Source organism: Falco rusticolus, chromosome 6 (genome assembly GCF_015220075.1).
Source record: "Falco rusticolus isolate bFalRus1 chromosome 6, bFalRus1.pri, whole genome shotgun sequence".
Classification (NCBI taxonomy): Eukaryota; Metazoa; Chordata; class Aves; order Falconiformes; family Falconidae; genus Falco; species Falco rusticolus.
Window position 1 is genome coordinate 16,557,305 of NC_051192.1, and position 24,248 is coordinate 16,581,552.

General features: G+C 44.9%; 1 protein-coding gene across 1 annotated transcript in view; it reads left to right on the top strand.

The window, feature by feature from the left end:
• Positions 1–24,248, top strand: part of LOC119149536 (putative Polycomb group protein ASXL2) — a 61,526-nt gene that overhangs the window by 36,234 nt on the left and 1,044 nt on the right. Inside the window, exons 3-4 of the mRNA XM_037390801.1 lie at positions 7,778–7,780; positions 16,714–16,822. Coding sequence (XP_037246698.1) covers positions 7,778–7,780; positions 16,714–16,822 — 112 coding nt within the window. The remainder of the gene's footprint in view (positions 1–7,777; positions 7,781–16,713; positions 16,823–24,248) is intronic.

Sequence of the window (24,248 nt, forward strand, 5' to 3'; positions counted from 1 at the left end):
GGAAGCCTGAGCCTGTTGTGACACTTAGACTTTCAAATGAGGCTTTGAAGACAAGTGGGATAATGACATTAACCCAAGCAACACCAGCAGTGAAAGTTTCCCAAATGTGCATGCATGAGATAAATGGGTACTAAGATTGAGCAACAGAGAAACACATTTGTTTGGTGATAAGTAGCTTTTTAAATCAAAATTGTTAACTTGTCACTGGACTTCATTAATCTTGGGTGTGTTAATATCAGTGTAAAGATTATCTGAAGAATTAGCATCTTTGAAAGATCTTTGGTAGCTTTTTCTCTTAATAGCCATGAATGTTTTGTTTTTCTTGTATTTTGTTGGGGACACTGTGTAAAATACTAGCATGTGAACCTTTGTCCTAACACAATGACTTTTTTGCCTACTTACTCATTAAGCAGGGAAATACATCTAAACATTACCCTCAGTCTCAGTGAAAAAGAAAACAGACATGGTGCTCTGGCTACTTTTATTTCAACTATTCATGGAATTTCTAACATAAACCAAAACAAACTCTTAAACCACTTTGGGGAGAGGGGGAAAGTACTGAAGCCAAAGTCCCCTTTCCACTAATCGTATTTGGACTAGGGAGAAGTGTGTCAGGAACAGTTCGGTTTCATGTTTTAGCTGCCCTCCAGGCAGCAGCTAATTTATGCTTCTTATTGGCAAGTTGGTCCTTCCAGATTCCTTGTAAGATGTTCTGAGTGCTGTGGTTTAACCCCAGCTGGCAACTAAGCACCATGCAGCTGCTTGCTTACCCCCCATGGTAGGATGGTGTGGGGAATCGGGGGAAAAAGTAAAACCTGTGGGTTGAAGATAACAGCTTAATAATTGAAATAAAGTGAAGTATAATAGGAATAGTAATAATGATTGTAATGAAAATAGAAAAGGGAGAGAGGAATAAACATCAAGAAAATTAAGTGATTTACAACACAATTGCTCACCTCCTGCTGACCAATGCCCTGCCACTCCCTGAGCAGTGATTGATGGTCCCTGGCCAACTTTCGCCAGTTTATATACTGAGCATGACATTCCACGGTATGGAATACCCTTTGGCTAGTTGGGGTCAGCTGTCCTGGCTCTGCTCCCTCCCAGCTTCTCGTGCACCTCCTCGCTGGCAGAGCATGGGAAACTGAAAAGCCCTTGACTTAGGGGAAGTGCTACTTAGCAACAACTAAACCATCAGTGTGTGATCAACCGTTATTCTCATGCTGAATCCAAACCACAGCCAGCTACTAGGAAGAAAATTAACTCTATCCTACCTAAAACCAGGACAGCATCCTTGAGGAGGGAACTTCCTTCCAGGCATGGAGACTGTTAGGTGAAGAGGGCTGGAGCTTCTCAGTCTGATGCTTGTAGAAATGGGCTGCCAGCATTGTAACTTCAGGCTTCCGTAAGGTTTCTTAACCAATTTGTTCTATTTCTCCTCTCTTGCTAGCTGAATATCAGAAGCCTGCTGTATTTCTGTGAGTAGCTTGTCCTCTGTGGGTCTGGTAATGTCAACAGTCTTTCCTCCTGAGTGATGAGAACCACAGTGATACAGATCGCTCTCATCTGGAAAGAGAACATGAGGCTTTTAGCTTCTGTGTAGTTCAGTGTTGCATTTGTATTACTTCTCCAGTAGCTTGTGTGCTATGAGATGAGGAACTTGCCTGAATGGGGAGAAACTCTGTACTTTGTTACTCTCCTACAGGAGGTGAGAGGATGACCTTAAAAGGCAAACAGCATTCTTGTTGACTTCTCAGAAATAAGAGCAAGACTCCAGGCTGGAGTCTGGAATAGATGCTGCTGCTTACTGCTAGAGGGTATTCTTGCATTTCAGATGGAATTAGAAATCATCGAGGTGCTTTCTCCTTATTCCTGGCAGGTTTTGCCACTAAATTATTTGCCAGCCATTCTTCCTCGATTTCTTTATCTTCTGCTGCAGAGCTGGGAAATAAGATGAAGTTGGGGGGATCTAAGTTGCACATTTCTCCATGCCTTGATTCTCAGGGCAGTTGTTCCTTCAACAGCTTGACACTAGGAAATTCTTCCTCCAACATAACTCCTCTCCAAAAAATGAACAAACTCAAAACCCCCACAGGGTCGGGTGGAAGGGAGTCTTTTGAAAGGATGAAGGTTCTTAAATTATTTTGAAAAGCATGAAGTTAGTATTGGATCCCACTGACACTGGGCGTGAGGATAAATTATCTCTTACAAAGAGTTTCTCCTCCCTGTGAAAAGCAGCCCTTATCAAAACTGATAAACCTTCCTCTTCATAAAAGCTGCTTTTTAAAGCTGTGGTGGGTCTACAGTGAAAGGCTCTACCAGGAAAAAAGAAACCCCTCATCTAGGTGGAGAGAATTAAACTGACAACCAGTGAAAAATAAGTTTCTCATTTGTCTGTCTTAAAAAAAAAAAATCAGGAAAATGGGAAAACTGAAACTATCCAACAATGGAGGAGACATGCAGCCTGTGTCTGGCAGAGAGCGGGCGAGCTGCTCCATCTTGCTGCTGGCTAGCTGTGGGGCACGTGGGGTCTGAGTCCACTGTGAGACTGCAAGTCTTGGATTTGAGTCCACTAATACAGTTTTACCTCCCAAAAAGCAGATCTTCCGATAACTCACTTCCTCTGTAGGTTCTTCAGTGTTTTCACTAGCCCAAAGGATATGAAGTGCAGACTGAATCCTTCAGCAGACTCCGTGATCGCTCAGGCTGCTTGTATTTGCTTTCCAGAAATGAAGAATTTTTATCAGCTCAGTTTGATTCTGGTGATGACCTTATAGTTGAGGAATATATATAGGTCATTGTCTGCTTTTTAGACACATCTGACTAATATGCAGAATTATCTTGGTGGTGTATTTGATATTCCTTTTGATAATTTATTGTGGAGTAAGCATGTTCAAAGTTTTGTCTTTGTCCTAATGTCTGTAGTTAAGATGTTAAAAACCCCAACTTTTTGCTATGCAGTCTGCTTGCTGCTCTCCTTTTAGTTAGTATTTGCACATTGGCAACTTGAAACTGTCTCTATAATGAAGATGATATATTTTTACTAATGTCCTGGTTTCAGCCAGCTGGAGTTAAACCACAAAGCTGATGAACTAACTGTCCCACAGAGCTCAAATTTTGATGAAAGAAGTCAGCGTGTATCAGACCAGCCTTCACGGTATTTCTCTTAAAATGGCTTCAGGCCACTTGAGATGCTGATGAGCTTATCTTCAGCATTTCCTTGGTGTTCTCTGATCATCAGAGATGCTGGCTGAAAAACACCTAGTCAGGCAGGACCCAAGAGGGGATGGATCTTGAAGTAGCAATGGGACCTGCTGCAGGCTTGTGTTTCCAGCTTGCTTCTGCTGCCTCCTGATTCCTTGTGACAGCAGGAAGCTGTGAGACTGGAAAGTAATGTGCTGAAACAAGAAAGCCAATTTCAAGCTTGTTTTCCTGCTAGTGCTGTGTAAGGAGCCTGGTGGGAGTAGGGTGGAGGAGGTGAGAACAGCCTGGGGCGACCTACCAGAAGTGCTTCAGGATGGCCCTACGGCAGAGCATCCTTGAGAGGACGCTTGGGTTCTTGCAGCGTTCTCTGACCTTGGCTAGCCACATTGCTTCTTGAGTAGACGTTAAGCATGCCAATAACCCTTTTTCTAGTGGCAAAGACTGTAATATGTAGCATCTTCCTGTTGGGTGAGCAGGCTTTTCTGTGCATGTGTTGCGCTGAGCAGCCGGTGCTCCATACGGGAGGTGTTCGGAGGTGTGAGCAGCAAGCACAGCGTGCTGTGGGACTTGTCCTCAAGGGAACTGCAGGGTGAAATCTGCCAGGGACCTTCTCCCAGTTTATCCTGCCTGTGTTCGTACAGTCTCCCCTAAAGGCTGCTGCCTGTATCTGAGGTCAAGATGAATTAGTTTGGTGGTGGCAGCTGACACCTAGGCATCACAGCCCCTCACCTGCCAGGACCCTGCTGGGAGGAGGTGCTGGAAGGAGTTGCCCTTACTGGCCATCTAAGGTTTGGCAGGCAGCAGGTTTGGCATGCTTGGTTTGTTAGCAGTGTAAACTTACTCAAATAAAGCTTTTTGCAACTTCTTAAAATAAGATTTATGATCAAATTTGCCCAGTGATAGCTGTGGCATCCCACAGGGAGGAGGTTGGGTAATGCAGTGTTTGCCAAAAAACCACTTTCCGTGTAGAGTGGTCTCTAGAGTATTTGAAACTACTCATTGCTTTGGCAGGCCATAGGTAGCCACACCAAGAAACTTCTGCTTGGGCCATTTGTCCAGCAGGACATTTAAAAGGTGCTCTATCAAACCTGCTTCTCATAATCTGGTGGTTGGCGTTTCTGGTCAGCATTCGCTTCTAGCAATGGCTCCTGTAAAGTGGAGGTGCACAGTGCTAGGCTGAGAGGCAACGAACACAGATTGCAAGATGGGAAATTCTGATGAGAACGATGGGGAAAAACTTTTTTCACCGTAATGATGAGAAGGCGCTAGAGCTGGACAAGGGAGGGTTGTGATACCTCCACTTTGGAATTTGGAGTTGAACTGGACAGAGCCCTGCCACACCTGATGTAGTTGCTCCTGTTTTGAGCTGGAGGTTGAACTGGAGGTCTCCAGAGGTTCCTCCCTGTCTAGATGACCTTAAGTCATGGTTCTCGGCCTTGTTCCTTAGCAAAGTGGCCTTTGGGTTTCAGTGCCACTTCTGAGATTGAGTCGCTGCAGTGCCTTGGAGCCTTAATGGACTCATTTCTGGACAGGGAGGACAAGCTGCTCCTAGTATGTGCAGCTGGGGTACAGCATGTCAAGCGAGTCATACTCTGTTAGCAGAAAACAGCTTTGGTTTTCATCCCTTTCAGGGTGTGAAGTTGTAAATTATGAGCTGCCTTGGAAGGTGCTGTAGCTAGCTGAAGCCATCAGCTGACAAACATTTAAACAATCTTACACATTTTTTAATTCCCAGCTTCTTTAAAGGTAATCTTCAAATGAGCTGGAACACCTTGTGTTCATGTGGATTTGATATTGATAATACTGGGTGTAATCCCATGATGGACAGGACAGGGGCATCCATGCTTATTTAAGAACCACCAGGGCTGGGTTACCTCAAATCTCTTTATCCAGTTAGATCTTTTTTTTTTTTCTTATTATTATCTCATTCTACTGGAAGATGGGTATTATAAGATGGTTGGGCTCTATTTTAAAGCTCTTTTCCAACCAAAATGATTCTGTAAAAGTATTACTAACCTCTTGGGGTTGTCACATGCAGGAGTTCTTTCCTGATGTTTTACTGATGGGGAAGGGGTATTTGTTGGAAGCAGGTGCCTTAGGGCTAGCCTTACAGGCATGTACGTTTTAATTGCAAGGCTCTTCAGCTTTGCTCTATAATTAGCGTAAGCCTTCAGGAGAAGGGGCTGGCAGCAGTAAGGGCTGGTAAATGCTGGTGCAGTAAATTCTTGCAATTGTTTCCTTTTAGTCAGCTGGAAGTTGGATTTGGCTTTTTCTGGAGAAGATGAACAGTTACCAGCTTACACTTTTTAAATGAAGACCACCAGAACATGGCATTTTCTTTGAGACCTTTGTAATATCTTTGTCTAAGAAAGACATAAAGTGTCAAGTCTCTGGTGTAAAGTACATCTTAAAACTATTTTTGGTCAAATGGCAGTCAAGTAGTAGCCATAGTGGCAATTGCAAATTAATATTTAATGAGGTTAGCGGTATGTTTGGTGAGTGTCTCTCTTACCCTCTTGTTCAGGGTTTTCTGCTCTGAACTGGGCAATGGGCTGCTCCCTACCAGGACTTTTCCTGAAGTGAGGAAAAGCTGGAAATGTGATTTCAGCCCCTTGAACACTTTCTCCTAGCCCCACCAGCTCCAGGCCACCTTGTCTGTTGGTTCTGTACAACAGACCTTTGTCTGCAGGTAGTGCCCGTACTTCATGGGGAACCTGGTTTGTTCCCCTGTACACCACAGAATGAAAAGCTGACCTTCTTCAGGGACGCTCTGCGTTGACCAAACCCTCACAGAGTGTTTCTTTTTTGCTTCATTAGTATGAAGTCAACTAAAAGTTGAAGTAGCCCCAGGTTTCTGTACCACTGGGTGTCTGTGCAGAACATGGGAGATAAGTTAGTGGATACCGTAATACATGTAGGGGAAAATGTTGGTTTGAAAAATACTAGTTCAAAGGGAATGGTTGTAGGGAAAAGTCACATTGTTGCCATTAGCAGTGAGTGTTAAATGTATTTTATCCTATGTAGGAGAAACTCTGGCTATGTGACTCTTTCCGTATCCCTTATATGAAAGTATCAAATCCATAAATAACAATATTCTGCTTCTCTTGTCTTAACTGACACTGTGGTAGCAGCAGTTTTTGCTTCTCCTCAAAGTGAAATGACACGAAAGTTTTCATCACGTGAAAGAGAATGTTAGCTGTTGTGGGGAGGAATGTGGAGTGTAATACTCTACTGATGAAGACTGCAGGAATCTTAACAGGCTGACTTCTAGAAAATGCTAGAGCTGAGGTCTCAAAAAATACCTAGGCTTAGGATTTATCTTCAGTGTGAACTGGCTCATGGTTCTGTAGCAGAAGCACAAAGGGGAGGGAACCCAAAAACTTTGAAACTTTAACTCCATGCCCTAAAAGCTTTAGAGGAAGGCGGTACTTTTTGGATCTTCCTGAGATTTCTTTGATCTCAGACAACACTAATTTCTGTATAGTCCCTTGAGGATGTGAACAGCCTGTGAAACCAGTGCTGTACCTGTGGGCACCATGTTAAGGTGGAGCTAATGGAGTGATGTGAACCTGAAGGTATTGCTTACACCTGTAAATCATGTCCAAGAAAGTCAGATAGCTTCTACAAGGGTTTTTAACCTTATCCAGGACTCTGCATCTGATGTCAGTCTACTGATGTTCCTGCAGGTCAGATTCAGTTGTCGTGATAGACCATTAATTAAAGCTATAAATAAAGTCCCAACTTCAGTGTGTGCCTAAGATCTTTATAGTGGCTGCCAGGCTGATGTTCACCCAGTAGTGCCTCCTGGGTCCTCTGTTACCCGTGGTCTGAGTGTGGCTCCATCTCAGCACGCCATCATTGCTGGCTGCACTTGCCTTGCTCTGATCTTGCACAGATTCCCACCACCTTTGAGTCAGAGTGTATTTAAATTGGCTTTGTAGCATGAAACCTTTTACCTGCTCCTGGCCCCACTACTGTGGAAATATTGAAATGAGGCCAGTGGTGTATTAGTTTGCATTATTAATGACTTGGCAAGACCATGGATTACCTGTAGAGGTGATGAAGCAGAACATGCTCGTTCCTGCACCCTAACTATTGGCTTCATTAAACTGCTAGCAATCTGTCTTGCTCCTCTGGGTTGCAGGGCTGCCATTTTACTCAGATTTGTGAGCTGTGAGTAGTGCTGAGGGTGTATGAAAGAATAAATAAATTCCTATCTGTCTGTCTGTCTGTCTGTGAGATTTCCAAAGGCTCCACCTGACTTCTCTAAAAAGTTCATTAACTGGTGGAGGCTGATGATAACACATCTGGGAGCTGCCTGCAGTTGGTGGCTGTATGCCAGCTGCTTTGAAAATGGACTGAAAAAATCTGACAGGTCTGCATCTTCCTCCCCATGTCTGTTTGATATAACCTGGGCTTGGTAGTCTTGGTATTACTGCAGATCTGCCTGAAACTTAAAATTTGGTTCTGGTGGATGGGGAGGGTGGGTTCATATTAATGATTAGACAATTGTTTTGCTCAAGTTTTTAAAGGGGTGTTTCTCTCCTTTTTTTGGGTTGCACTCCAACTCCAGAAGGTAAGAACCACTGCTGATTGTTCTAAAGCTACTCCTCTCTATTAACGCAAGCTGCAAAAGCCTTAATTAAAAGAGCAACTGCTTGTTTCATACAGACTTAAGAAACCAAGTAATGGTAGTCTATCTGGTGTTAATGCTTCTGTTACCTCGATCTACCTTTCCTGCATGCCGTTTGCATTAGCGCTTCGGTGTGATGCAAACTTGAAATCTTCATGTTTGTGAAGTCTGTGGAAAACGTCAGGCTAGTAGCATGTGAACGCTTAATGTCTTACAAATTAACCCCGCTGTCTGCAAACCTGAATTTGTGGGGAGGGGGATGCTTGATTTGCATGATGTGTTTTTGTGCATCTCTTGTCTTGGGGACGTTTGGCATTGCGTATTGGGTGAAGCGAAATTTAACACTGTAAATAAGCTGCTTTTCTAAATGATGAATGTATTTAACAAGCTTGAAGTCGTACAGTGGTGTCTGCTTAAAATACCTCTCTGCTCTGACACTTGCATAGGTCCAAAACTGGTGTTTTTTTGAAAACTTCGTATTTTAATATACTAATAAACAAAAAGCCATTTGTGTGAATGTCTGATTCAAGTGAAAGAAGGGGATGCTCAAAAGAACAAAGTGGGAAAACCCCTCACCCTTCCACGCAGTCCGGTCCATTTGGGCGTTTTTATCCAGTTACATCAACGTGCAGTGACAGTGTGAAAGGAAGACAGGTGCTGCTGGGTGCACTTTGTATTAAGCTTCCATTTAGATCACAAGGCGATAATTAACTCTTTCCTGTTGTTGAGGTGGCTGAGTGCTACGGCAACTAGGTGGTGTGAAAGCAGTGCTTTCAGAGTTGTGCTTCTGTGCCCAGCAGCATCAGGAGGTGCCCCTCTGTCTGCAGGGTCCCCTGGAGCCCTGAGGTGGGATCTTGCTTGGGAGAGGCCCTGCTGTAGGAGGCTGCACGGGATCTGCTGGGTCGCACCAAGAAATACTGCAAAACCTGCTAACCAAATGAAAAATGGGGCTTTAATATAAAGTAACGTTAAGATGCCTTGCATAATGCTTGGAGGGCAAAGTGTTTAGAAGTTCAAACACATCACGATTTAAAAATTTCAATCCGGTGTCCTATCCACATGTGACCGAACAAAAATGATTTGGTCACACTTAGTTTTCAAATTGGAACAAGTCATCCGGGTCCCTGAGGTCTCAGGGGCAAGGCTGATGGGAAGGGATGCTGCAGTGGGATTGAAAGTGTGGGAAGAAATGTTCCACCTCCTTCCTCCTCTCAACAGGCAGCTGCTCCCAGTAGAGCCCTTACCTTAAGCCTTAACCTTCTGTACATTTACCACTCTCAAACCCCTGTTTTCTTGCTCAGCCTGAAGAAGCTTTGAATTTAAATGTGGAGTTTAAAATGCCGTGATTTAGTGATGGCTTAAATTTGGCAATTCTCAGAAGGAAAAACTTGGTATGTACGTGTCTGGAATGTCAGTGTCAGGTTGCTTAGAGAAATACTTGGAGGAGTGAGAGCTCAGATATGTGTTTCTTATGCCATTGACTGGCCTTATAACTACCTCTTAACTACAAAAAATAATTATGATGTTTAGTCCTTTCAGCAGTCCAATAAAATAAGCGAAAGAATGTGCCCATTCTGCAGACAGAGGGACTATCACTTGCTGGAGATTACTTTGAGATTAGTTTTCTAACTCTTTAATGAAATGAAAGTGCAGATGTGGAAAATGTTAGTTTTCAGATTAGAATAAATGGTTAGAAGATACTAAACCCCCTTGATCAGTCAACAACGTAAAAAATATAGTAGCAGTCACAGGTTTATAATTATAAACAGGTTTATAAATTTCAGTGAACTTGCTAAATTGGTTGGTTTTAGCTGGCAAACCAGGATGAGAAAGAAATAATTACTAAAACAGCAACAGTAGCAGAACGTTTGGGAACTGAATTCGTAACTGAACTAGCCGCTTTGCAGGCGCTTAATATTTGCCCCAGTGCAGCGTGCTCAGAGCGTTTCAAGCAGGGGTTTGTAAAGTACCCCCAGCTTTTGGCTGAGAGTAAGTATTGTTAGGACCATGCTGCGTAGCGAAAATGTTGGTGCCTGTTTGGGTAATAGCTGAGTTCAAGAACATGTGTTTGCTCAGCCTGTTCACTGGGGGGGTCACCTGGTAAGTATTGATGGGTGCTTGCTTGTATCGGACCTCTCTTAGCAGCACCTTTAAATGAAGATGTTCTTGCTGCTGTGGTTTAACGCCAGTGCCAGAGTTTAAACTGTTTTTGCTTTAGGGTAGAGGTCACTTTGAATGGGTGGATATGTTATTCTCTAGTTTTTTTCAAGCGGAAATATACTGTGCGTGAGGATAATGTGTAAGTTCTGGGAAAGTAAAATGGCTTAAAACTTCAAGCGGTGAACAAACTGGCATTTCCCAGCTTTCATGATGGAGATCCTAGGTCTAGGCACCAGAGCTTGGATTGTGACACTTGCACCAGCACCATGAGGCCCATCTGCACCGAGTTCAATGCCTGTATTTTGGCAGATTGAATTGAAAGACTGTGCTAGGTTTAGCTTTTTTGAAAAATAAATGCTAGGAGGTTTCAATATGTACTTGTAATGCCTTGGAAACCAAATTAATCCTGGTAAAGCTCATGGTAGTTACCTTTGCACCTTGTAAACTGTTGTAAATATGTATTTTTTACTTTAATGCAGGCTCATTTCAATGAACAAAGCCTGCAGCTGACTGTTTGCACTGGCTGAATTGATCAGCCTAAGCAACTCTGTTCTGATCCGAACAGTCCCAAGGAGTATTACTCAGCTGAGGTATGAACCGGTATAAACAAAGGAACATTTATTTTGATTTTTCTCAAGGATGCTGTTTGTTTGTCAGTAGTCTGGCACTGAGCACTGGATAATTGATAAAGGTGAGCATCTGGTTTATTATCACAACAGTTAAAATAAGTTGGCTTTTTTCTGTAGCTGCCAGCTAGCATGCTATTCCCTATTGGAATAAAAAGTTTAGATAGGACATTGCTGTCAGTGTATCAATGAAAATACAGCTAAAAATCCATTTCACTCACAGAAGCACAAACACAGCTAGAGTGCTCCCTCCAGGTGCATTTGGGGTGGTGTTCTTGCATGATGATGAACTGCAGTTGGAATGCTTCTACTGAAGTTTTTGTTGCAAATGACTGTTAGAAGCATTAGATGAGGCACCAGTAACTTTCTGGAGGTAGAAGATGTTGAAGTCAATTATTTTCCTGTGTCAGGAATGTATTCTCTCTTCATCAGTAAGATGCTTTTGTTGTCAGGAAAGCGGCCAGATGAAACAGAAGGACTTTACCGACATAAATTACTGAGATACTGAGATTACTTGACAGTTGGATAAAGTTGCTGCGTCTTGATTGTGCAGGTAGTCTTATTTTCAGTGCATAAATGAGATTTGGGATGAAAACAGTCCAAGTAGATCTAGGGGCCCTGGGGATGAGCCGCTCTTAGATTTGGCACAAACCGATGTGTAATTCTTCCTGCAGCAGCTAGTTCTTGGGGCAAACCCAAGCAGCTTGGTAAAACCAGGGAGTGTGCTGTGTCTAGATGAAGCATCTTAATTCAAATACATTGGTTTGTGTAACAAACTTCTAGCTGGGTGCCTTAAAACTGCGTGTGGTGTTGTACCTGCTGCTTTGTACATTGCACATTGCATCTCAGGTTAAGGACATTTAAGAGAAGAAAATGTCATTCTGACTCAAAAGCCTTCCCTGGTCTCCAAAACCAAAGCAAGCCCCCAACACCTGCCCCCTACATGTAGTACAGGATCCAATTCAGCTCTGTTCCTAACCTGCTGGGGTATGAAAGAGCTCTGTTTTCAGTAGTTTGCACCAAATTGCCAACATCTGGACAAATATTTTGACTTTGCACTTAACTATGAGAGTGAGATCCCTTTGCTGTCTGCTCTGCTGCTCTGTAGTGATGTAGCATAGTAGTGTTGAGGGAGGAAGCGGCAGTCTGTGAGAACAGGGGAATATGGAAATTTGACACAATGGGGAAAGTAATAATTGATCTTGGCTCATTTTGGAAGATTCTTAAATAATTAAATGAAAACAGCCCTACATGGAGAGGAGGGGGCAGGACGGGCAGAGTAGCCTCCAGACTGTGGGAAAGTGATGGAGGGGAGCTGGTGTAGAAGGGGTAATGTTTGTTCAGGTTTCCTTGGGAGAGCTTTGATGATGATGAATGATACACCTTTCTTCTCTCCCGTCTTGCCACAACTGTGCCTATGCTGCCCATCCATGCTGCAGTGAGCTGTCAAGCCTGTTGGCTGTAGGGAGCTGGTAGAACAGGAGCCTGCAGTGAGGCAGTGCTCAGAAGCAGTAATGTGATGCCTGCCTCTCTAAGCTGAGGAGGTTTGTGCATCTGCACCTCAAACCTCTCTACCTCGGAGCCCAGGGTGACTGATAACCATGATCACAAAGCTGGGGGATGTTTCATTTCCAAAGCTTTAGCAATCAAGTTCAGGGCTTGAGCTCTTACAGATTGGATGCAGCTTCCCCTAAGGGGACATGAAGGAGCATAGCAGTTGCAAACTAGTCATGTCATAGTCTTGCTGAGCTCCACGTAATTTCTCCAGGATGAATCCTGTTTTGAGACTTCCAGAAGGGCTGGTGCATTAGCAGTCACCTTAATAGAAGGTGATGGTCATCAGTGTTGGAGGCTGTGGCTCCACATGCAGAGCAATGCGGATTTGGTGGGGTGGAAGGGACTGAAGTGAAATAGTGGATAGCAATGAATCCGGAGCAGGCAGGAACTCTGTTTTCACTTCATCTGCTTCTCAAAGTACTGCCTTTGAGGTGGAATGGTGGGAACTGCCAGACGTGGCTGATGATCCAGTGTGCGTTCCTGGCAAATAAAGGGGATGAACTTCATTATTAAAAAAAAACCCCAACCAACAATGAAATGTCATAATAACATCTTGTTCCTAAGGCTATTTTTAGGCAGCTATTTCATTTAAAGTAATAAAAGGTAGGCTGGGTGCAAAACACGGGTAGCTGGAAAAAGTAGTAAGTGAATGTTAAGGGATTCTGAGCAAAGGGGCAGCAAAGGACGAGCAAGAAGTAAAATCTTCCCATTCGGAGGAGAATGAGTTTCATCCCCGAGAGTAAACATAACCACAGTTTCACTGCATGTTTACTTGGTAGCAAACTGCCAGAGCTGTGGGCAACACCACCTTTTATCAAAGACAAATGCCCAGAGTGCTTTCCCATGGGATGCAGGCAGGTTTGGTATAGGCCTGCTGCTTAGGGCTTCATCCAAATTTTGGAGCAAGCATCTCCGCACATTTTAAAGTATCTTTTTTGGTATAAATATATACAAGGGGGTTTTGTGGGGTGTTTTGGTTTTGTTTTGGGGTTTTTTGTTAGTTTGGAAGTTTGTATATCAAATAACAATTTGGATCAGTGAAGTTGGAAGGTGCTGGTTAGGTAGCTCACATAACCCTGCAGCAGCAGCTGCTCTTTTCTTTTGCAGCTGAATTGGGGGACTGTTCAGTGGTATGAACTGCTACTCTGCACCCTGAGTGGTGGCTTAAAATGAGTGACAGTCATGAAAATAAGATGGTTTGTATAGGAACAGTTCGAGTGCTCGTGAGTACTCACTCAAAGAGACAGAAAGGATGTGAAGACTGTGCATCTTATACCCAAACCAAACACTTTTTTTTTTAAGTGGGACTTGTCAATTGATTGTAACTTTTAAAAATTTTATGATAAGCTATGTGAAAAGCTAGAATAATGTTACAGTTGTGACAGCTTTCCAGAAGAGCATGTAGAGGAAAGCATGTAACTAGAGGTGGGTAAATATGAGATAACAATAAAGCAGAAATCGTAGATAAGCTGTCAAACAATAGAATCAATTCAGTAGGAGCAGCGTAGGTGCCAGATGAGTATAGCTTTTGTAAAGATGGGTCCTGCCAAGGCTTCATTCCTTGGTGAGCTTCCAAAGCATAGCTCTGCCTAGACTTTTGTAAAATGCTTGGCTTAACATTGATATTCTGCTCTGATACAGTCTTTAAAAAGAACGTACTCTGTGAGCTAAAGGTCAGAGACGTGGCAGAGCTGCTCTTGCTGCCCAAGAGCTTCCCAAACATGGGGATGCTTTGGTGCCTTCAGTGATATTCAACATACTATTAGTGATCTGGAAAAAAGCTTAAAATGACTTCAGATAATTTTCTAGATGCAGCAATAGGAGGGATGATGACAAAGAGTGATGGGAGAAGGACAATTATATTGTTTAGACTGCCAGATGCAGCTGGGCCTGTATAAAATAATTTGCATGCAGTTCTTACATAGTACTTGCATGTAGAAATGGCATCCAGAAGCAAAGATGAGAAGAGGGGAAGGGTGTACCCTGGGGAGCAGTGCCTTCAGAAAGAATTTGGGTTTGCTGCAGGGAATCACACTGAACTGTACCTTCCAGGGAGACCCTATGGCTTTCTGGAGAAGAGGATCAGCCTTGTAATGTTATGACGTTGCCTTGACAAAGCTGGTGTGAGAAGAGTTGCTTCCATCTGTGGGGTTCATGTTTGCAGCAGTTGCTTCACGGCTGGAGAAGGTGCACAGAGGAGCCATGGGAACGGCAGGGAGTGATGAGCCAAGAGCTGGTTTCAGTGGGCTTAGTCAAGCAAGAGGTTGTCTGCGGTGTGCGAATGTATTTTGGAGAAGCTTATATTCAGCGGTAGGGATTCTGGCTGGAACATCGACCTAGACACGCTGTGTCTGGAGACAGGTGCAAGTTCTCGGCAGAGATCAAAGTGAGGTGCTCACATTATTGATTTCTCTCTTGCAGTGCGATTGGCTGCTTCTCCAAAAGCCGTTAGCCATCGGAGTCACTGGGTCAGTGTAAGAATACCCAAATGAAACAGCTTTGCTGTGTAGGAACCAAAACGGGATGACTGGGTGGTCCCTGGCGAGCCTGAGGCTCAGCTGCTTCCTCCAGTGCCACTGCTGTTTGCTGGAGCGTCAGGCAGAGCCATCTGCTAACCCATCAGAGGAGCTTTGGGCTGGGGTTTAGAAAATTCCCTGCTCACCACCATTTTCACTAGTGTGTATTAATGAATGCTGCTGGCAAAAGCTCAGAAGGCACAAGATCCTGCAGAGCAGAGATGCATAAGCACAGTCTGAACGTGAGGTTTGGACAGGCGGCTGCTTGGCCGTGTCACATCCATTTTGATGCTCACCGGAGAGAATTGCAACCGGCAGCATCTGTTGATGCAAAAGTGTGTGCTGAGGCACTGATTTGGAGAGGTAAACCCCACGGCAGCAGCACCCCTGCACTGTTGTATTCATTAAAGCTATAGAGGCTGTTTTCTGACCCTTTGCATGTAGGTTTGAAGGAAGTCATCTGCTCTGACTGTGGGCTGCAACCCCCCAGCGGTCTCTGCACTGAGGCTTCTGCCTGAGCCCTGGGGCGCCTCAGTACAGCAGCAGAGCCCCTGCAGAACCCTGAGCACTTCTCCAAGCCTGGTTCTGAACCAGAGGAGCCAGCAGCTTGCAGGACGCTTGGTTTGTGGTCTGCAGGCAGGGGGAACCAGGACAGTGCCCTGCCACAGTGCCTGCTGTGGGGACTGGTGCCTGGCCATCCATCTGCATGGCGTACGTCAGTCAGCACAGACAGAATTGGGTCTAGCAACATAAATACCAGCCCTCCTCTTGTAATGGTATTTCTCCTGTGGTTTGTGAGCTGCTGTGTCTGGCTGGGGTCTCCTGCCTGTGAGCTGGCATGTGCTGGTGTGGAGGAGACCAGACCTACGGCAGGATGTTGGCTTCTGCCTGTGCAAGACATCAGTAACTCAGCTGTTCTGCTGCTCTTGGGCAGAGCTTGGACCAAGACAAATTTTTGGAGGGTTGCGCTCGTCCTCTTCTTTATTTCCCTTTCCTCCCAGGGGTTTCACTACTTTTGTATTGTTTAGAGTATTCACTAATTTTTGATGCGACTTGTTTGAATGTTCTTAGTATAATTTACTACAGACAAACAGCTGTAGCTCCTGCACAGGGATTTCAGTGAATCAGTCAAAATTTAGGTTTTTAGTCAATTTGATGGTTCTGGTTCCAGCCTTTTTGGCAGGGTGTTGGGAGATGACAACTTCTTATGCAGGAGTCGTGCTTGATATCAATATGCTTTATGAGCAAGGACACCATATTTAGTAGTGGGTGTGATCCACCTGACCCTGTGGTGGGAACAAAAGTCACCTGCCTTGCTGTGTCCACCTGATTTTGCTTCTGTCTACAACAGGATGAGTTAAAAAAAACAAACAAGAAACCCCCACCAGCACCAGTGAAAAGATGGATCTTCCATCTCCATTCTCCTGGCTGGGATCCAAGATCTCTGCTCTTCTCATAATTGCATGATTGGTTTCCATTCTTTATCCCACAACCCTCATTTCAGTGTAATGTGGGCTTTGGGGCAGGGTTTTTTTGTTGTTGTTGAGGTTTTTATGTTTTTTGTTGTTGAGAAAAACCCCAGAACACAACTTTCAATATCTGCAGTCAGTCATTGGCTTACAACAAATATGCTCTGACTCGATGTTGCTCATCTGAGACTATCTGGAGCTTTAAAAATGTGTGATTATTTTGATGTTTGGCAAAGAAGTACTGGAGAGCCTGGACATGGGGGCTTTTTTGTTTGGTTTGTTGGTGTGGGTGTGTTTTGGTGTTTTGTGGTTTTTTTTGGTTTTTTTTTTTTTTTTCCTGGGACTGGAGCATGGGTCTGTGGACTGGTTTCACTGTTGCTTATTGTAACAGCTTCAACTTCTATTCTCCTTGGGAATAGAAGTTGGATCTAGAATCTTTCTGCCTCTGCATGTGTGATGGTCAGGTGCGGGGCAATGATTGTCTCCCAGCAGAAGATGAACGCTGACCAAGTAACATTCAAACATTAACCCTGTCTTTTTGTTTTCAGTGGGACTTCCCCTCTGGCCTGCCTGAATGCTATGTTACACACAAACTCCCGAGGGGAAGAGGGCATTTTCTATAAGGTCCCGGGACGCATGGGAGTATATACTCTGAAGGTAAGTGGCTCGGCTGGGGAATCTTGTTTGAATGCTCAGGTGACTTTTATCCATTAAAACATACAGTGGATTAGGATAATCCTGAAGAGGGGGGGATTCCTCATTGGCATGAATTATAGCATAAGCTTTCCCTCCAAATGCTAACACTAAGTCTTTGTGCTTGCTAGTGCTGAAAGTACAACTGAAGGTGCTAGTTTTGATTCACAGTGGTGTAGTTTGCTGATACTAATTACTATCCCAGAAATGAAAAAGTAATTAAAATTTTAATGAAATTTTAGCCCTAAAAAAATAACTTATCTTCACCAGTCTCAACTTTTATCTAGAAATGAGAAATTACCTTCTCCTCAATCTATTAATAGTAGGCAGAGAGCATTTATAGGAAAATGTGGATTCCTTGATTTGCCCAATTGGCATCTCTAAAAATAATCTTTATTTGAAACCTTCTACCCCAGTTAAACTACTAGAAAGAAGCCTGCCCACACTGTTCTTGATTTGCTCTAAATTTGACTCTAAAGACTGTGCCATAAGATAGGATTCTACTCTACACATAGACCTGTTCAGTGTAGGTGTCTCCACTAGAACAGCTTTCCTTGTCTCACTCCATGCTCAATAGAGGGAAATAATAATATCTAAGATGAGATTCATCTCATCCTAAAATAGCCAAAATGTATGAGAATCCGTGCTTTACAAGTGCTAGTTAGATTACCAATGGAATCAACTAAGAATTGCTGTGGAATGAGCGTCCTCATTGTGATCTTCAAAAATTTAGCTGGCTTGAATCCTGTTCTCCTCCCCCTGCCCTGTAAACTGGAAAAGCACATCATTCCTAGAGTATTTATGTATGAGGTGACAACAGAGGGCTGCCTTCAGGAGCCATACATTGGTGCTGACATGCCATCAGAGTAAAAGGTCTTCAGAGCTTCGAAAAAGGCCGTTGCAAGACATCCAACAAACTTCTTCCTCTGAGCACTGTTGTGCCAAGCAGAGAGTGACATGATTTCAGTGCATCTAAGTGAAAGTACGTAAAACACCATTTTGATAACACATATAAGATGTGAGGACTATCAGAGATACAACCAACCATTACAGTTGGACTTGATGACCTTAAAGGTCTTTTCCAACCAAAATATTTCTATGACTCTATGAAGGGAAGGTGGTTATCTGTTTGCTGATAAACTGGACTGAGTCTTGCACAATTTGTTTCACTACAGAAAAGTGTAAAGTTTTACTTTTTAGGAATAAAGAATGCAGATTAGGAAAACTGTTTTTTTTCAGAACATTACGACTTGGGGAAAGATTTAATCTGGTAGTAGACAAATGAGTAATTGTTCAGTCTGTGTCATGATGTGACAAAGTTGTGCTGAGAATTTTCGGAGGAGAAGAAGAAAATAATTCAAGATGTAAAAAGAATGTCTCTTGAAAGATTGCAAACACGTTGTTACAGGGGTAGATCATAGGCAGACTCAAAGCCTAGAGGTTAAATCTGAGCAAAGTCAAGTTTAAGCGTGTGTTTTGAGCAACAAAACAGACTTAGTGGCTGTTGTAGTTCAGTTTTTCCTCATGAGATCTGCCAGTTAAAACTGATCACCTTTCTTAATGTTAAGCCTCAGCAAAACTCAATGTTATTTAGTGTGGGATAGGAGTAAGTTGGTGAAATGTAATGATTTGTATTGGTAGTCTGGACGAGCTGCTGAGCCATTCCAAAGGCATATTGTGTCCTGTGTATCTAAAGACGCTGTGGGTTTCTTGTCATCTTGCCTTCCTTGGGACTGTGTAGTCTGGAGGTGGTAACTTCCAAGGAGTGTCGAGAAACTCAGTATTGCTGCGTGGGGCCCAGGTCGCCTTTGCCATGTTTAGTCCCAGTACAGTTGCCAGCAGGAGCCTGGAAATGGTGATGGTGCAGTGAGTGGGAAATCCTTTGGAGTATCTATGAGTAACAAAACATGATGGCTTAGGCAGCAGTTAGAAAACTTTGAAGAACAGGGCTGATAGTTCACAGCACCACAGGGTGGTGGGGCTGGGCAGGGACCCCTGGGACCACCCAGCCCACCCCCTGCTCAAGCAGGCTCTCCTACAGCAGCTGCGCAGGGCCGCAGCCAGGCGGGCTCTGGACGTCCCCAGAGAAGGAGACTGCACAGCCTCTCTGGGCAGCCTGTCCCCGTGCTCCGGCACCCTCAAGGGAAAGAAGTTTTTCCTGCCCTCCCCACGGAGCTCCCTGTGCTGCAGTTTGTGCCCGTTGCCCCTTGTCCTGTCGCTGGGCACCGCTGACAAGAGCCCGGCCCCGGCCCGCTGACACTGGCCCTTAAGGTACCTGTGTGCATCGCTCAGGTCCCCTCTCAGCCTTCTCCTGCCCAGGCTGAACAGCCCCAGCTCCCGCAGCCTTTCCTCACCAGGGAGATGCTCCAGCCCCTCATCAGCTTGGTCACCTCTGCTGGCCCCTCTCCAGCAGCTCCCAGTCTCTCTGGAACTGGGGAGCCCAGCACTGGACCCAGAGCTCCAGATGGGCCCCACCAGGGCAGAGCAGAGCGGGAGGACCACCTCCCTCGACCTGCTGGCCACGTTCCTCCCAATGCACCCCAGGATCCCACTGGCCCCTTGGCCATGAGGGCAGTCTGCTGGCCCATGGGCAACTTGCTGCCCACCAGCACTGCCAGGTCCTTCTCCGCAGAGCTGCTCCCCAGCAGGTCAGCCCCAGCCTGTGCTGGTGTGTGGGGCTGTTCCTCCCCAGGGGCAGGACCTCACATGCAGTGTTACACTGCAGTGGTGTGAAGGAGAGCCAGGTGTCCAGTACATGACACTTCTAAAAGAGAAGGCTTATGGTAAAATACTTGGTGAACAAAGCACGGTTGCACTTGCCTGTTTGCTGGCGCACTGAACTCGATTATGGTATCACTGAACTGAGTCTTCCTGTAATTCTTTTTTTTTTTTTCTTAGACTTGATAAAGGTAATGTAAAACAGATTAGAGAACTGTAACCAAGGAGTATATCAGTTCTGTGAAGTAATGTTTGAAGGATTAGGTGTTTCTGGAGGTGTTTGCTTAAGTGCTGGTGGCTAAGAGATGCTCCAGAGGAGAATTCCTAACAGCAGCTAGCAATTGAACTAAAATTTCCATTCATTTTTATTGACATGATTTTTATTCCTCTTTTTTGTCCATTTCCAGGTACCTAATTATTTTTCCCAAACCTTGTCAAGTTACAAGTAGTCAGAAGTGATCTGCAGTGCATCAAGCACTCCGTGCCTCAGTGATGAGTCTGTTCCGTGGTGCACAGGTCCATCCCCAGAGCAGAGCACACAAGGCACAGTTCATAGTTCTCCAGAAATGTGCCTCTTTTGTCAGCTGAGCAGTAGAGGTTTAAGGACTGCTGAGGTCGGGTTCTGAGCTGATGAAGAGGATTCTCTCTTGCTAGGTGCAGTGTATTTTTGGCAGCAGCGAGCAGGGTGGATGTAGGGGGCATGGCATGCAACTTTGGATGCGCTCATGCTTGACAGTGATGATACAAACAGCAAACTGAGTCCCAAAAGGAGTGTTTCGATGGTTTACAGGTAATAGCCAGGCTTTGCATGGGGAGAGAGAAGCAATGAATAATATTTTATCTATGTATAAATTCTTAGGTGCTAGCTATGGACTTGGTCTGCTGCTGAAGGGACATGTAACACCCCAAATCAGCCAGTGGTGCTCTGCTGGGGCAGCTCTGTATCTTGAGGTGAGCTGCATTTGCCCTGGTGAGGATGTGTTGGATGCTTCTCATACAGCCTGAGCAGCCTGCATGGTCCCCTGGGGAAAACTAACTCCAAGTACCCCTAAATGCTACAGAATAAAACATATTACCATGTTCTTTAAACAGGTGCTGCAAAAGTGATGAATTTCTGGTAACTTCTGGTATTTGAGTTTCTTGTAGTTGGTATTTTTCATGGTTTGCGAAGGCTGTGTGTGCTCGGTGAGCTTTGGGGGTCTGGCTTTGCTTCAGGTGGTCTGTATAGGCATGTGCCAAGGCTGAGCTGTGCCTGGAAGGATTCACATTTTAAGAGAACATCTGATATATTGAGGGTTAGCAGATAAACGGGGAAACTGAACGTCATTTTGTTAAACAGAAGGTGAAGTTGTGTGCCTGAAGCAGAGATTTCTAGTAGAGTGCATGGCAAAGTGGTCTTAATGAAAAGATTGAAGGTATTTAGCGTGTAACGGACAGTGACATATTCCCAGAGAGGGGGAAAATGGGCAGCCATGCAAAACCATCATTCTCGGCAAATCCAGACCAGGGCAAATGAGCACAGCAGGCAAGAGGAGAGGTGGGATATGAGTGGGACAGGGTAGGACAGATGGTGGTGACCAGGGCAGGGCTCAGTCAGACGTGTGTCTTGACCTGCTGCTGGCTACATGCCACTGGCCCCTTTCCGTACCCCTTTCTGTCCATTCTCCCACTTGGGTCCTCCTCCACCCGCCTTCCCCTCAACTTCCTTTATAAACTTTGCATTGTCTCACAGCTCTCCCTTGCCCATATCCCAAATCCTTATTTTCTGCCCTTTCCCCATTGTATTACTTATAAAGTTCATGTGTGCCCTCTCCAGAGCTGTGGTGGTGGAGGGTCCTGGTGGCCCATTGGTTAGTGACTGGAGCCTCTTGGTCTTTGGTGTTGTCTCTGACACCTCTTGCTTTTATCTGCTGTGTGTCTCTGTTTTTCTTTATAGCTTCCTCCACACTGCATTGAAAAGGCTGGTGCCTGGCTTACATTGGTGAGGCCAATGCGCTCGCCTTCCACAAACACTTGTAGGGTTTAGACTGGCAGTTCATGTGCTGATGCTGAGAAACTGAAGTAATTTTGGCAGGAGGCTGAGAAAGAAAAGATCAAAGAGGTAAAAAGTAATAGAAATATCTAAACAAAATGATTTTGTGAGGAACTCATACTGTGTATATTTATCTTAGACTTCTTTAATTTCTGGATCCTTTGTTTCTTTCTTGGATTCGTCTGCATCACTGCCATTGAGGTGGGAATGCTGGGAGTGTCTTTGCCTGAGGAGGGACCAAGTGGCTGCAGGTACTCCCTGTCCTCCTCCTCCAGCCACATTTGCTCTCAGGGCAGCCTGTGAGCTCCCTGTCCCGTGGCACGGCAGCAACCACCCAGGCCCTGCTTGGGCTGAGGTTTGCCTTTATCCTAGTGGCCACCAGCCGTGCCAGGTTGCTGCAGGGCACATTGTTTGGAAGTCCAGTACCTCAGTTCGTTGATTTTCTTTTAGACCTGTCACTCCAACTGTACTTTTACACGTGGTAATTTCAAAGTGTGTTTCTGCCTGCCATCTTCAGATCTGTTGGTCAAAATTAATTGCTAATATTGCATACAAAATAGCATCTGCCCTATTTGCATGGTCGTGTTGTAGTTCTGCCTTTGTTCATTTACCTTTTGAATTTCTCCATGCTGTGCGGTAAACTTGCTGTTCACCTGCAGCCTTGGAAGATTCCAGTCTGGAGGAATATTTTTAACCTGGTATTTGGAGAAGTCTGACTAGTTCAGTTAGATACGGAACCCAGTGCGCACTGCCTTACCAGATGCATTTATAGGACCAGATTTTATTCAGTGTGGCTCGCTAAAATGAGTAAGTTCATTTATGGAAAGAATAAGTATAATGCAGAGAAGACGGTTCTGCAGTTGAGAGCTCACTTCTGCTTCAAAAGCAGAACTTGCAGAAGAGTGAGCTGCAGGTGAGTGGAGGAGCTTGGGTTCCTGAAGATCTTTGTACTGATGTCTGGCATAGAAATTTCAAGAGCTTGCAGAATCCACATCGTGGGCTTGGACACCACATCAGAAGATATTCTGGTGAAAACTTTTCACTGGTAAGAAGAGGTGCAGCTGAAAGGAGAGCCACTGACAGTGTGTGTGCTTTGCGAGCTAATGGGGCTGCTTTCTGTAGAAGCAAGGGGAGGTTGGAATCACAGGGTGGTGGTGGGAAGGGACCTCTGGTCTGGTCCATCCTGGCTGTTTAACGCTGGGTCAGCTAGAGCAGGTTGCTCAGGACCGTGTCCAGACGGGTTTTGAATTTCTACAAGGATGGAGACCTTCAGCCTTTCTTGGGAACCTGTTCAAGCATTTCATTGTTCTTGCAGTGAAGAAGTTTTTCCTTGTGTGGAAATGGAATTTAGTGTTTCAGTTTGTGCCTGTGGCCTCCCGCCCTTTCTTTGGGCACCATGGAGAAGAGTCGGGCTCCCTTGTCTTTACCCGCTCCAACCAGAAATGCCATGAAATAGCAGGTTTCCCAGCTGCCTGAGTGTTCCCCCATACCTGGCAGGAGGTGAAGGCTTCGTCTCCTCTCAGCAGAAGACTTTGAAAGAGACATCTTGGAAAAACTGAAATAGATAAAACATGTAATTACTGCGTCTCAGATGACTATCCAAAGGTTAAGCTATAAAGGAGGTTTAATGAAGGGAGTGTCAACATTAGGAATACACGCCTTAATCTTTGTCAACTTTGGTGACACTTGATAAAAAGTTTATGGGGTTTTTTTTTGTGATACCTTCTCTTCCACTGTGGTTTACACGTAACTTCTAATGTACAGTTAAAAAAACTTTCTTTCTGAAGTGCAGGATGAAAATCCTATTGAATATCTGAACCTATTAGTTCGCCTTGTTGATGGAAGAAATCTAGAATTACATTAATAACACTAGTGTCATCCGAAGTACTTTTTGGCCTTACATGTGGAAATTACTCATAGCTGTGCTTTCAGAGAAAGGACAAGGGATCAATTGTCTCCAGTTAAAGGTAGAGGCGTTTTGATTTACTTTTTCCAGTTGGTATTAACAGAAGGATTTTTTCCTGTCTGATGCAGACAGACCTATTTATCCAGCTGTTACAACTGCTGTCCTGTTTGCCCGGCACAGTAAACGTTTAAAGTTTCAGTTAAGTTACTAACAAGGAATTAAGGACAATCATATCATTTCAGATCGGCCGAGGTGATGGGACGGAAGCAGTGGGGCAGGGATGAGGCAGGCTGGCGTGACGTGGCGATGGGCTGGTGCCTCCGGCCGCTGGCCGGCCCCTCCAGGCTCTGCGGGTGTCCAGAACTGGTGTGGGTGGTTGTGCAGCGCTGGACATGGATGCTGTTGTCGCTGATTAGCACTAACTTTCATCACGTAGGTTAAAAGCTGAATCCAGCAGGATCACCACTAGAGGGCAGTGTGGCCTTAGGTGCCGACAGGGCGCAGGCGGCCGCAGGCTGGCGGCTGGCCCTTCCTAGCAGGTACACGGGGACGCGGGGACCCACCGCCGCAGCCTTTGGCTGCGCAGACGTTTCACCCCACAGAAACACCTGCCAGGGCTGTTTTTGCAAGGACCCGTGGCAGCAGGCCCAGGGGCTGCTGTGGGCATGGTTGGAAAACCAACATTACCTGGGAGTGTGGGGCACTGTGAGCAGTCAGACCGTTTTGTCATGAAG